Source organism: Zeus faber, assembly GCF_960531495.2.
Source record: "Zeus faber genome assembly, chromosome: 3".
NCBI lineage: Eukaryota > Metazoa > Chordata > Actinopteri > Zeiformes > Zeidae > Zeus > Zeus faber.
Window position 1 is genome coordinate 20736984 of NC_137190.1, and position 13894 is coordinate 20750877.

At 43.0% G+C, this 13894-nt stretch overlaps 1 protein-coding gene across 1 annotated transcript; it reads right to left on the minus strand.

Annotated features, from left to right (window-relative positions):
- Window positions 1-424: 424 nt before the first annotated feature.
- Window positions 425-13465, minus strand: ipo7 (importin 7). The gene is made up of 25 exons (XM_079998364.1): window positions 13318-13465; window positions 12059-12140; window positions 10466-10619; window positions 10168-10326; window positions 9867-10023; window positions 9508-9597; window positions 9313-9407; window positions 8509-8593; window positions 8290-8424; window positions 7966-8065; window positions 7774-7850; window positions 7477-7593; window positions 7017-7106; window positions 6738-6903; window positions 6211-6371; window positions 5748-5876; window positions 4733-4799; window positions 4464-4589; window positions 4250-4347; window positions 4069-4164; window positions 3607-3827; window positions 3196-3404; window positions 2081-2287; window positions 1719-1835; window positions 425-1546 (listed from the first exon to the last, which is right to left on the minus strand). Exons 1-25 carry the CDS (start codon window positions 13399-13401, stop codon window positions 1449-1451), a joined length of 3120 nt encoding a protein of 1039 aa, XP_079854490.1. The 5' UTR covers window positions 13402-13465; the 3' UTR covers window positions 425-1448.
- Between the last annotated feature and the right edge of the window lie 429 nt (window positions 13466-13894).

Consider the following 13894-nt stretch of genomic DNA (forward strand, 5'->3'; position numbering starts at 1 on the left):
GAACTCAAATGTGCGTTTCCATCCTACACAATGGCAATACAGTGGACAGGTGAGCTAGTGCTGGAAACCCTCCCCAGGATTAAAATGGAGAAGTAGGTATTCTGGGGCTGTCCTGTTAGTCAGTTTAGTAATCAGTTACTTGCACATCAAGGATATTACTGTAACCGGTTCAAACTATGTTGTGATTGGTGATCGTTCTTTTCTAATAGTTTGTAACTAGCTCAACAACCACCGCAATGGGTTTAATCCCATTTGATTGGTTACATCCACGGTTTTCCAAACGATGGATAAAAGATCTCTTAACATGTTGGTTATATACATTCGGACCCCTACACAGGAATTTATATTTGCTTATGAAACAATTTAACATCACTAAAAGCCCAAACAAAATAAACCTGTACAAGGAAAGACTCAAGGGCCTTAATTCCCTTACCTTTTTTTTTTTTAATATGTTGTATATATAGATGGTTCATCCATAAACCAACCAAAAGCTTGAGACCTTTACGTTAAGTCCAATATTACATGCTTCAATGAAGTACGCAAAAGTACTTTCAGTGCCCAAAACACATCCTGTACCCCAACTGAACACCAAGAGCATTTTTTTCTTTTTTTCCTTTTTCTTCCTTCCAGAAATCTAGAATGTTTCCGAGTTGGTGAAGTTATGCCTTCTATTGAGCCCAACACCACGATCAAGCACATGTGACAACCAGCCATTACAGGAGAAGTTCATTGAAAAGTAACAAAGTTACAGCTGTTTTGTTTTAAATAGTCTTCATCGTTCTTTAAAAAAAGTTGCAGTCTGATACAGAAGGCTAGGAGACCTGAACAATATGAAAGTGCTAGTCATTCATTTACAGAGATCAGGCATCACATAGTGCTATGGAGTATCCAATATGCTACATATGAATACTGCTGTTGACACCTTACAAATGCCTCTGTTGTTACGCAAGGCTACTTGAGGAATAACAAAACAAAAAATAAAGATCATTAACCTTGGCTTGTGTGTACATAACATACATGACAATTTGCTTATGCAGAAAATAATCAATATCACTACTGCCAGAGGTATAATCTTATCACGGGCCATTCGGCCTGAACAGTGATAAAGATAAAATATTTAGTTCCTTTATGAAATTAAGCCCCCAATTGTGTTTAAGTGGGAAAAAAGAAAAAGTTGCCATCATGACATCCCCTCCACATCGGACTCCAGAAGACAACGTTGTTAAGAGCTTCTCACGCTTCATCATGCTCAAGTTTGTTTTCCCCAGCCATTGGTTGCATTTGGTTTCTTTCCCACATCTTCTGGTGCTATTTCCAATTTGATAGATTGAAGAATGACTTGAAAAGAACCAGTTCTGGAACCACTACTTAAGGGAACAACACAAGCTGTTTTGTTTTTTTTTCACTTCACTACAATCAGTCACAGAGTAATAAAAAGAAGGGATGACTCAATTCATTCCTGGAGCACTGCCACCGAAGTTGAAATTAGATGGCACGACTGGCACTGTGAACTTGTATCCGCCATGCTTCTCGATCATCTTGGACTCTGATCAAGGCAAAAAGCAATTCAAATATGGGTCAGTTTGAGAATTCAGGGTGTGTCTTAATTCTCACCAAGACATAAATTTAAGACAAAACTAAAAATTTGAGGAAGGACAGACAATGAAGACCCAGTGCTGTGCTGATCACTGTTTTCACTCGTCAGGAAGGAGCCTCACCGTGCGCTGCCCGTCTCTGGTCTGCCAGTGTGCCGATATCGTGAAGGTGTTTGCCTTGTTCCTCATCAAGGGCTTGCGTTAGAGCCTGGTACCATGCTGGATCACGTGTCTGGATATCTGAAAAAAATAAAAATAAAATTAGCCCTCCTTAATGTGACTCATAGCACTAAGTCTTTTTGTGTTATAACATAATAAATCCGGGCTAAATTGTCTTCCTCCAGAGGCAGAATTCACCTTCTGATCTATTAAAAAGTAAACTATTTATCTTACCTTGGCTGTAAATTATGCACACATCTGCCATGATGCGGTTTCCACTGTAAAAAAATAAACGTGGGTTGCACTCAAAGTCCATTCTGACTCACTCTGCATTATGGCTTTGAAGATCTGATATTCATCCACCAAGTTGTCTTCGTCGTCCACGGCGGTGGTGTAGCCCTCGAGGGCTGTCTCCTCCGCATCGTTCTCCTCCCAGTCCTCGTCGTCTCCGCCCTCCCCCGCGTGTTTGGCCAGCATTTCCAGGTACTCCTGGCCCTCCTCGTCGATGTCGTCCTCGTCACTCCCTAGTTCAGCTGCGGGTGGAGAGAAACGCGTCAAAACAAACTCCACTAAAAGTAATTTAAGTCATACAGACGGCATGTGGGGGCTCACTTGAAATGCCACAGTAGAGTATTTATATGTTTTAATCGAGCACCGAGTCATACGCGTCTTCATCGCTCTACATATACACGCATACATTTTTGCCAGTGTTCGGAACTGGGATCATTGGACCCCAACTTTTTCTTTTGGGTCAGTCATTGTGCATTACAATAACAGGATAAAACAGATAGAACATACAAAAACACACACGGATAACATTTCAATGAGGAATTACAAATAAGGGAAATCATAAATATATTTGTACATGTGTGAATCATTCGCGTCAGGAAAGGAACACCGCTCTCCGTGCGCCCCGATAGTGGACAGCCGTGGAGCGGAGGAACAGTTCCTCGGTGACCTCGCACCCCGAATATTTGCATTGAACAGCTGAATCAGATTCCACTGACAAAATTCTGAGTCGAGTACAGCCCTAGAAATAATAATCGGACACACAAAATGTTCAATAGACTGTGACTTTCCCTCAAAGCTGAAGCGACAAGCGGAGCAACTGAAACGTTAATTTCTCCAGAAGCCCTTGGAACATAGGACGAAGACAGTCAGTGACGATAACCAAACAATGATTATTGTGTTTATATTTCTTATCACATGTCATATGGAGTCCTGTATTTGGTATGTGACAAGATACGATATTGCTGGTGGAAACACCAGCAAAAAAATTACTTAACACAAAAAATATGTTTATTTTATTATTTGCGGTAGTGACGATAACAAGCTCAGTACAACAATTGTGGTGGTCATGTAACCATGGCGTTGCGACAATCCTATATCTATACAGCACGAGCCATCATCCACCTGTCCCTCTGTAGATGGAAAGTCTCACCAGTTTCATCCTCGTCCTCCCCATCTTCATCATCATCTTCTTCCTCGTTCTCATGCTCGGCTCGGCAGGCGTAGGCCCTCTTGAGCCCATTGAAGAGCAGGATGGCTGATGGGAGGAGCTGGCCAGCCACCTGGTTGACTGCCTGTGGCCTTTGATCCAGGTCGATTAGTGCACAAAGACCAAGGATGCACATCTTCCTGTCATGGAGGCTGGAAGAGGAAAAAGCAGAGATTTAATCATGACCAGAAACATAGGTCTACAGGAAGTGCATTTATACATGAGTCACGGCTTTCAGAGCAGCACAAAGGTGACAAGTACACAGAGAGATGCTGTCACGTATATTCGGTATGAGTCAAATACACTTTAAGCCAATCAAACGTAAAATAAAAATAACTTTTAATTTGGTCTTACCCCAGGAAGCAATCAACATCTTTGAGCCACTGCGATATGAAGTGGTTAGTGATTGGCTCAGTGTTGTTGGGAAAGCGGAGGTTCTCCAGGGTGTTGAGAAGCAGAGGGGGGCTGTAGTAAAGTGCGGCGATGGCCACCTGCAAGCACATCGTCCTCAGCTCACTCGTCTTCACTTCCCGCGTCAGGCGCTCCAGTGCAGCAGCCACAAACAAGGGCACAACCTGCAGGGGATACATAAAAATAAATCATTAAAAATATTCATTTATACGCCATTAGTGGCCCCCACCCACTAGGACATCGGTCAGAAAACAAATGTAAATTCCAGAGAGTAATATCCAAATCAAATTCCAATCTAAATATACCTATAAGTTAACAATTCTAGAATATGCTATTCCTTTCAAAGTTTAAATATGCAGCAAATTGCATAAATCGGCCAATAGTAGAAGATGTTTCTTTGCTGACCTGATCAATTCCACGACCTTTGCACTGCAGAATGATCACCTCCAATAATTTGGCTGCATGACATTCTGGGTCCTCGCCTGGATCACCTGTCAGAACCTATGTAGAAAAAACATATAGGGTTATGTTGGATACTGAAGGGAACACTAAACAAAAGATAAAATCTCTCAAAAACAACTTTTACCTTCTTGCACATGCTGTAGATGATCTCAAGATATTTGGTATCTGATAGGAGAGTGTCCGTATCAACGGTGACGTAGTTGTGAAGGAGGGGCATCATATCTAAAAGAGAATAGTGTAATGTGAAGGTCTTTGCTTTCCTTTTAGGGAATCAATTTTCTCGAATATCAGATTTGGGGGGGAAACTACTGCACTGCAATGTAGGCCATAAACTGTACCTGTGAAGTAGTCAAATCCATCCTGCTGGAAGACTTCGAAAACAAGTGGAAGGAGCTGCCACATCTGTGGTGACACCTGCTGACAGGTCAGGCTGTGGGCCAACGACAGGATCTCCTCATAGAACTCTGAAGAATAAAGCACGAAGACGGCAAATAGGCGTGTCACTGGATTGCCAACGATAGACGTCATGGTAGGGAGACGGGCAGGCATGTGTTGACAGAGAAATCGCGACTGGAGTGTGGTGGGACGAGAGGAACCAGGCACTCACCCAGGACGTGCTGCTGCAGGACAGTGCCAATCACCTGCAGACAGATGCCCTCCAGCTGCTGTGTGATCTGAAAACACACCATTAAAAAGGTCAAAGCTTTCAAACTCTAACTGTTAATTGATGCCACGACGAAGTTGTAGTTCAAGATAATTTTGTTGGGGGGGGGGGGGGGGGGACAAACAAAAAAAAAAAAAAAAAAAAAAAAAAAAAAAAAAAAAAACAACGACAAACAAACAAAAAAAAGACATTTATGGCAGTCCTCTACAGTACAGCTGTTTCCATTGATGGTGGCAGGGAACGCTTTTTCCCGGCAAGAATGCACGTACCTTGGCATGAGCAAGTGAAAGGTAGCTGCAGTGAACTTGATAAAGCAATTAGCTAGTTGCAGCCAGTAAATGGTCAACATGGATGAACATTGGTGGGGACCTATTGTGGCTTCAAATGGATTTCTGGGATTTGTAGTGTAATCTACCCAATACAGATGATCTTATGGATTGACACTTTAATATTAAGGAATGCTGTTGACAAAGCCTGAATTGGGGCTATTGTTGGCAGGGTGAGGACTGCAACAACAAACAGTGCAGTAGTCCGTCAAACCTTTGAATTATCCAAAAGCTTAACGTACAATTATGTCATCCGTCTAGTTGCCCACTCTACTTGTTGAATAAAATGGTTTGATTCATTTATACAGCAAAGGGACTGGATAGCTTCAGCTCTTGACAGTTATGCAATCAAGCATCGTTCCGGTGAGGCAGGGCTCGCTAAACTGTGCCGGCTGCTCGGCTTCAGCAGCGTTTTGACGGACACGCTGGCCAAGTGCCACAGGACTATTTCTAGCTTGTTGCTCTGAAACATTCTGGACAGAGTGAGAGCAGAGTGTACTCCGAGGAGTTGGTAGGCGGCTGGAGTGTGTTTCCAGGAACATAATACAAGGCCAGAGCGCTGCAGAGGAAGTGGCAGTGAGAGGAGCACTGAGCCGGGTGCCGAGATGAGTGTGTGTGCGGTCGATCCTCACCTCTTTATGGTCCTCCACCACACTCAGTAGTGTGTCGATGGTGTTGAGGATTCCCATGGCTGTGACCGCCTTGTCGTCCCCTCCCTCCTCGTCAGGTGCCGTCTGGATCACCTGGTTGAATGTCATGGCCTGTTGTTGGAAATGAAAAGAATGGGAAAATGTTAAGCCTGCACTAATGTGTAAACCTTGTAAGCGGGACTGCGGGTATTGGTGTTGAATTTGATATTGAGACATTTACAGGAAGAATCTTTTAAGACATTTAACATTTTTGGACAAATGACCTCTTATTCAACAAACTATAAAAGGTACTTACTTTACATTTGGGACAGGGCAGAGAACAGTATTAGGTAGTATTGGCAGTAGGTGGAATATTAAGTAGGTATATATGAATTTCAGTCTTGCCTCTATTCATTACTTTGACACTGGATCTGATCCATAGATGTGTTGTATCAACTGCACTTACCAAGTGCTGTGTCATCTCAACTGCGATGGGAGTGACCTCTTCACTGTATTCACAGATCATCTTCTGGATGACGTTGGTGAGGTCATCGTTCTCAGTCTCTCTGACGATGTGCAGGAGCGCTTGCATTACCGGCCGAATGAAAGGAGTGATATACTCTTTGGCTGTGGAATGTAGGGCAGGTTGGTGACAGCGTGTTGATTTAGTGACATGACCTTAAATGTTCTGAGAGGGAATCGTGTACTGAGTCACTGCCTTCAGCCGGATGTAGCCATGTGACTCACAGACGTAATCATGCAGTCTCTGTGTGGAATATAGCCACGTCAAAAACACTGATGCGGTGATTCAACATTTTCCACTTCCATTGACTCGTTGCCTTTATTTTCAATAACTGGTCGTTTCTTACAACAATAAAATGTTTATTATTTTGACCTGGATTGTGCATTATGGATGGAAATCGTGGCATTTTCTAGGAGTTTATTCAAATTTCAAGCATATTTCAAACTTTTTGAACCGGTTTGAGCGTTTACCTTTCTCCTGGTTGCTGATGAGGACCTGCAGAGCAATGGCAGCCTCCACTTTGACGGGCATCTCATTGTCATTGATAAGACAAAGGCGAGTGAGTTCCAGAGCCGTCTGCAGGTTCTGGTCACTCTTGAACTTCACTTCACAGAAGTAATGCAAAACCCAGCAGGCCTTAAAGCAAGTATGAGGGAAACAGTTCAAAGAACCAATAATACGATAAGAAGAAAACAATTTAATACCAGAGTATGCCGCATTGTTGCAGATAGATCGGATATGTGACTTACCCTGGCTCTCATGTAGCCCAGCTCGCTGCGGAACAGGGGGAAGACGTGATTCTGCAGCATAAACTCCATCTGGTCCTTGTAAATCTTCTTCTGCATTAAAATAGGGGTAAGAAAATAAATATCGGGTCATTGGTAGATAAATAGTACATATTAAAAACACTGTAACCTGTAGGAATCTCAACACAGTGAAGGGGTCCCTAATGTGGCAGTCTAACATTCAACAAAAAAATTCAACCTGTTAAGTGAATAGTTTTAGATTTGTATCATGCAAGAATAATTGAAACATCTGTGACTGTTTTTTTTTTGTTAATAATATATAATTGAGGTGTATGTTCCAATTTATTTGAGAAGCCTGATTTAAACCATGTTCAAGCATACCAACCTTGGATCAACTCAGAGACCTTTGTTTTGATTTCTACTAAGAATTGGCGGAAGAAAGGTAATTGGCTGAGTGCCTCACCTTGAGCAGGATTTCAGCTAATGAGCCGATCATGTGAAGGGCTCCGTCCTTTTTCCTGGGGTCGCAGGCGAGATCAGTGAGGATCTGATAGCAGAATCCCATCGTCTTTTGCAGTACCTAAAAGAAGACATATGACAATTCAAGCCAAACCAATAATACATTTCTTACTGCCATCACTTATTAACCCAAACATGGCAAGAAAATGCTCCAGCTCTTTGTAGTGAGTCAATGGTCAAGGATTTTGCAAGTCGTTCTCAGAACTCAAACTAATTTTAATTATTTTGTGACTAAACTCACCTCTTTCCTCTTGTTGCAGGAGGTGAAGAGGAGTGTCTGTGCAGCTGTGGTAGGGGAGATGAAGTCCTCAAACACATCTGAGGGAAAAAGGGTAATAACACAATGGTTTAAAGACAACAAGCTAATAAAAACCCATATTAATCTATAATAACATACACCAAACGTTACTGAAAAACAGCATTCTCATCTTACCAAACTTCATGCGGATGTATTCGTACGGGTCCTCCTGCCAGAGTTCCTCATCGCTATCTGTATAACACATGAGGGGGAAAACGACATCCTGGATGATGCCCTGAAAAGAGTAGTTAGAATCAAGTCGTCAGAATAAAAGTAAATGAACCAGGTTCATATTAAAGCATACATAAATAATGTTAATGATCAATAACAAATTTAAAAGCTGGCCATTACATAAAAAATGGTGAAGTTGCTCAAATTCTACACAGGACCAATTTCTGTGGCATTCAGTGTGTGACTAAGATTCAAAGTTAGTTCAGCATATGCTGCTGCCATTCGTACCTGAATGTGTGGTTTGAGGTTTTTCCAGGTGACGGCATGTGCGATACCCTGGTTAATGTAATTAAGTGTCTGCTGGAGGACTCTGGGGGCCACGTATTGCTTCTCCTTGTACTGATACAAGACTTTCAGCAGGACCTGATGAGAAATGCAAAAATAAACTCTGCATCAGATACAATTCAATCTGGTCAATCCCAAAATGCAGGGTACTATTGTGCTTACTTGTTGTGCAGAAACTGCGTATCCTTTGAGGAAAAGTTCAGCAAATTCAGCATACTCTTTGGTTGTATTTCCTGGGCTGCCATATCTGGTAAAAGATTGCGTGATAGTTTTTAGCCATATCAAAGAGGCTCTATTATGCTCCTTTTTTTAAACACATAATAATATAGGTCCTGAGGTCCCAAAAACATGTTTCAAGTTATTTGCTGAAAATACCACTCACATTATGGATTTAAGTCATTGTGACATGCCCCTAAACCTGGACTGTTCCAAAACATGCTGTTTTATTTACTCTGTAAACTCTCACTGATTTCACCTTATCAGTACACTAAAATCTGTTTCTGAACAAATTTGAGGTGAGGAATAAGCAGTCAAGTTGCTGAATCTTCACTCATATTAGATCCACAAGGCCTAATCTAAAAGTTTGTTCCAACTTTGGTTGCCGTGCTCAGGTCTTGTGAGACACTGACCCCATGACGCACCGGGACTCTCGTATGCAGGGATTTTTTTTTTATGTAAACGATGGCAAATAAAATAAAATGAATAAATCAACAATAAAAACAAAGAAAAAAAAGATTATTTTGTATTCGCTTTGGGTGGAGAAACACACCGGATTGGATGGGGCAGATGATGATATATATAAAGAGCAGAAAAAAAACATTGAAATCTAAGCGGTCAGAAGCCTCAAGGTTTTGCTCACAACGCTTACTTTGTGTAGTAATGTCATTATTTGACACTTTGGTCACACACACACACACACACACACACACACACACACACACACACACCCACACACACACCCCCTACCTCTCAAACAGCCGGGCCAAAATGTGAAGGGCCCATTTCTTACACTTCCACCAGGGCAGCTCGGGCCTCTCATCCTCATCCACCTGCATGGTTTCCTGAAGGAGCCATTGGCAAGAAGACAAGTCACTCTTTGCAGTCTTTGCCAAGTGACTTTAATCAAGAAATGCAATTTAGGAAAATGTGATCATTACTCACTGGAGGAACATCTCTGTCCACTACGGTCTTCAGGATCTCCATCCATTCTGTCAGGTTCTGTCTGTTGATGAGCTCCAAGGGAAGGTTGTACTGGAGGGATAATGAGAACATCCATTTTCTACTTCAAACTGCCTGACCAAAGGTCACCATTAACTAGAGTTCCTCCTAAAAGTAGAGGAACTCTGAACCATTGATGGATTCATATCTTAATAACTTTTGAGAAATTTCTCTCAAACGTTGCTCAGCAGCCAATGTAAGATTTCTTCAATTTCCCAATTTAATATACACTAAATCAGAAATTTCCTTCTATAAAAAGGAGAGAACCGAACACCAAAAGAGGCTAATTTTCTTGTCAGTACCTGGAATAGTGCGTAGAGGATCTTGAAGATCTGTTTCTGTACTAGAACAGATTCACTTGAAGGATCAGGTAGAAGCTGGATGAAGCGATCCTTCAGCATTGGCATAAAGATGTGCATGGCAGCAACAAGCGGCTGGCGCTCGTCTGGTTTCTTGTACCTGTTTCAACATACAGATTCGATTCAGCCACAGAACTAGCCAGACAACACTTTGGTCCATTTTTATTAAGTAAATAAATAAATCTGAAAACATAACTAAATAAAACCCATTCAATGTTTAGTGAGCCCTACTGCATTAACTTACTCATAATTCTTGACAAGCTGGTAGAGGCAGAGCAGAATACCCAGCCACCCTGCAGAGTTGTCCGACTGCAAATAGAAGCCGATCTTGTCCACAATGGCTGTCCACTTTCCAGGGTAGTCTTGCTTGATCATGTGGTGGATGCATGTTGTCAACTGGACTCTGAGGAGTTTAAAACAGACAGAATAAATGGAGAAGCGGTGGGAAAAAAACAAAACAAAAAAAAACTTCTGATGAAGGATACAAATGTGAGTGAGTGGACCACAACCTCCTATATGCATCAGAGGGTCAATTTGGATACCTGATGCGCTCTGGAGAGTGAATGATGGCCTCAACAATATTGTCTCGAATAAACTGTCTGTCGTCCTCCGGGATGTTATTGACAGGTGTCTCTGTGCCTGAGTTGTCTCCCTCACTCCAATGTTGGGTTATCATGTTCTTAAGGTAAATCACACCTGGTTGAAGAAGAAGAAAAAAATGTTTGCACTTTAGTTTTAATGGTGGACTGGATTAGATGTAGAAAGATCCAGGGGACACGATGCACTTCACAATTATGCCTCACATTTCACATCTATAGACTGATATATTATCATGGCACGCATAGTTGTCAAGAACAGCCACACAAGAACCATTGAAAAGATGACAAGGACTGGACATTTTTCAACTGTCTTCACCTTCCAGCAATTTGTGGACGACAGACTGTCAGTTTGGTAAGAAAAAGAACAGTATAACAGGAGCATCACTCTCTGGGTCTATACTTTTCCATCAACAACAGGAAAAACACGTTTGATAGTAAGAAACAGAGTATTTAATGTCCTTCCAAAGACTTGTCACAGAAGAAGGTGTACATCTCGCCCTCTACCAAATCCTCACTTCACTCAAAAAAAAACAGTTTTGAGAGTGGTGCTTATTTCTAAGAAACCGTTTTCAGTTTAGTGCATCTGAATGTGGAGGGAGGGTGCCAATTGGGTTTCAGAGCCACAATAGGACTCAAATGTGAGGTCAGCTGCTTGCAGGGAAAGGCATGGAGTGAGGGAGCAGGTTTTTGGAATCAAACGTCAGACTGCTGACACATGTGTCTATGCCACTGGCGAGGCAGTCGTAATCCTGCCCATCAATGCTGACAGAGCATACATAACCCCCTACGCCTATGGCCGAGAGAAAAAAAAAAAACAAAAAAAAAAACCACTGCCCAGTGGTGGTAGTGCCATGGCTTAAAACCTCAGATCTATAAAGCCAAAAAAATGTAATGAAGAATTTCCAGCTGAATGTAATGGCTACATGGTACACTACAGAAATAAGAATAAAAAATGCCAATGAAAGTCCTCTTCTCTTTTGAGTCCTAAATATAATATCGGGAGACAACAAGAACCTGGATGGTCGATTACAACGAGAGAAAACGCTTGGGAACATTAGAGAAAAAACAATTTTCTCTATTAGAGACAACATGTTTCTCTGATAGAAACAACACAGAATTTCACTGTCTTTTAAGATCACAGTCGTTTGATAAACTGTTTGGAATCAAATTCTTGCATTTGAGATATTCTGAAAGACAGGCTCATGTATCCCAGTGTCAGGCAGACATGCAGCCGAGTAGATATTCAGACACAGACATCTTGTGTAAACGGTGCACTGCTGTATCAGAGATACACAGCAGTGTACCCTGCCTGTCCCACAACAACATAAAATGCCCAAACCAGACACTTGAACAAACACTGATGTATGATGGCGGTTTTCTATAAAGCAGACGCACAGTTAGGACAGTGGCAAAGCAGTTTGCACAGTGATTCAAAAAAGCCATTCGGGGCTGAATTACAAAGCAAAGAAACAACAACCAAAGTCTTGTTTTTTTGTTGTTGCCAAGAATATTTACATGTGAAACATATTTGCTCACCTGCTTGCCTGACCGGCAAATCCAGCTGGTCGGACATGGTGACTCGCAGTAGAGTCGAAACAAAGTTCATCTGGGAATGCCCCTATAAATTTAAATGGAAAGATTAATGCAAACGACCGCGCCTCCCAGAGCAGAGACGTTTTTTGAAAAGCCATTTCACAAAATAGTGAAGGAGACGACTCATCACCAGCACGTTTTGGCAAAAATAAGGGCAAACTGTGCCAAAGCCAAAATAAGCATGCTGCATATCAACACTGTGGCCAGGGTGCTAGGTTATATCTCAACTTATTATTAGTTTGTTTGTTTTCAATCCAAGTACTGAGGTTAAACTGTTTTTTTTTTTTAACTGATCTGATCACCACGGGGCATAACGTATGAACTGATTCATTTCAAATACATCTACCCCAACTTGCACAATTTTTGGGTTCATTGTACATTGACATTTTTTTTCGATATCATATATAATTTTCGGGTTCGTCGCATGTATCGGGGCGTTTTCTTTCTATTTATTACTTTATCATTAGCGCCTATTGTTTTCGATGTGAGCTGATGTAACACCGCAATTCCTCCGGGGATGAATAAATCCATCTATGACACGTGAGCAGCAGCTTTGTAAAGGGGAGCTCTTCCAACAAGTAGCGAAAGTTAGCCAACTTGGCTAGCACGGTCCTGCGCCCAGAAACTAGTTATTGAACTCGTGCGGCTTACGTCAAATCTACAGACCCCGTCCAAATCACGCCGGTTTAAAAAAAAAAAAAAAAGAAGAAGAAAAACAGAAACACACATATTTGCGTGCGACATGTTGATTAGCTTCAGCAACGCAACCAATTGGAAATACGGCTTTCGTTGACGTTGGCCATAATGCTAATGCTACCTATGATTAGCATTCACAATGTAGTCAATGGGAAAGACGGCTACCGTTGACGTTAGCCGCATTTACCATTCGGCTAATTTGCTAACGCTAACCTACGTTTGTTCCAGTAAACCTGACGCTGACGTTCATTTACTGGAAAGCCGTGTTGTCATCCCCGCGGCCGGGACGCCGCCGCTGTCGACGGAGAGCGGGCAACGCGGTGCCGCCGGAGCCGGGGAGGCGGGAGAGAGCGGACGGACATTTTCCAGCGGATCTGTCAGAGCTAATGGTGGCGGACCCTGCCCGCGGCGCCTTTCTGATGTTGTGAGCAGGCGCGAGGGCCCCGCCGCGCGGCCGCGCCACACGCTCCCGGCCCCGGGCGCCACCGAGCGGCACGAAGCCTCACCTCGTTCAGCTGTCGCTCCGCGGCCTCGCGGAGGTTGGGGTCCATGGTCCCCCGAAGGGCCTCGATCAGGGACTCGGGATCCATCGTGCGGCGGATTCAGGCGTCTCAGCTCCCGGTCACTGCGCACATGGACGCACGGCTCCTCCGGTTACCGGCGCGAAAGGAAGGAGCGCGTCCAAGTACCCGGATGAGGCGGTGACGCGCTTCCGCTTCCGGCTGCGGCGGCTCGACGGGACTTGGAGTGAAGGGGGGGGGGGGGGAGGTCAGTTCATGAGGCTGCGACACATCTGCACACACCTGGACGCATCTGTTTCTGAACACAAAAAACATATTCAAAGACAAGTGGGCTCGAAGGAGCGTTACGTCATCTTAACCTTCAACTGTCAGGGCAAAATAATAACCACACAATTCCCGTTGAAATTGTCAAAGTGTTCGGGCCGTGGCCGTCTACGCGTGTCTATGTGGGGAGGTCCATTTATGTTTACATGCGTTTCATCGTGAGTTATATTCTCCCTTGACAAACCTACGTGGGCGTGACCGTGTGTCAGTACTTCGTGTTATGTGCCCTGTGTCTTCT

What these genes read in the sequence shown, in the direction of transcription:
- ipo7 (XM_079998364.1), bottom strand. Translation starts at nt 13,401, where the DNA reads ATGGATCCCGAGTCCCTGATCGAGGCCCTTCGGGGGACCATGGACCCC. An exon ending in TTGGCCCGGCTGTTTGAGAG is followed by an intron (nt 8,594 to 9,312) that starts GTAGGGGGTGTG and finishes ATCTTTTACCAG; the next exon opens with ATATGGCAGCCCAGGAAATA. An exon ending in GATGTTGATTGCTTCCTGGG is followed by an intron (nt 3,405 to 3,606) that starts GTAAGACCAAAT and finishes TTCCTCTTCCAG; the next exon opens with CCTCCATGACAGGAAGATGT.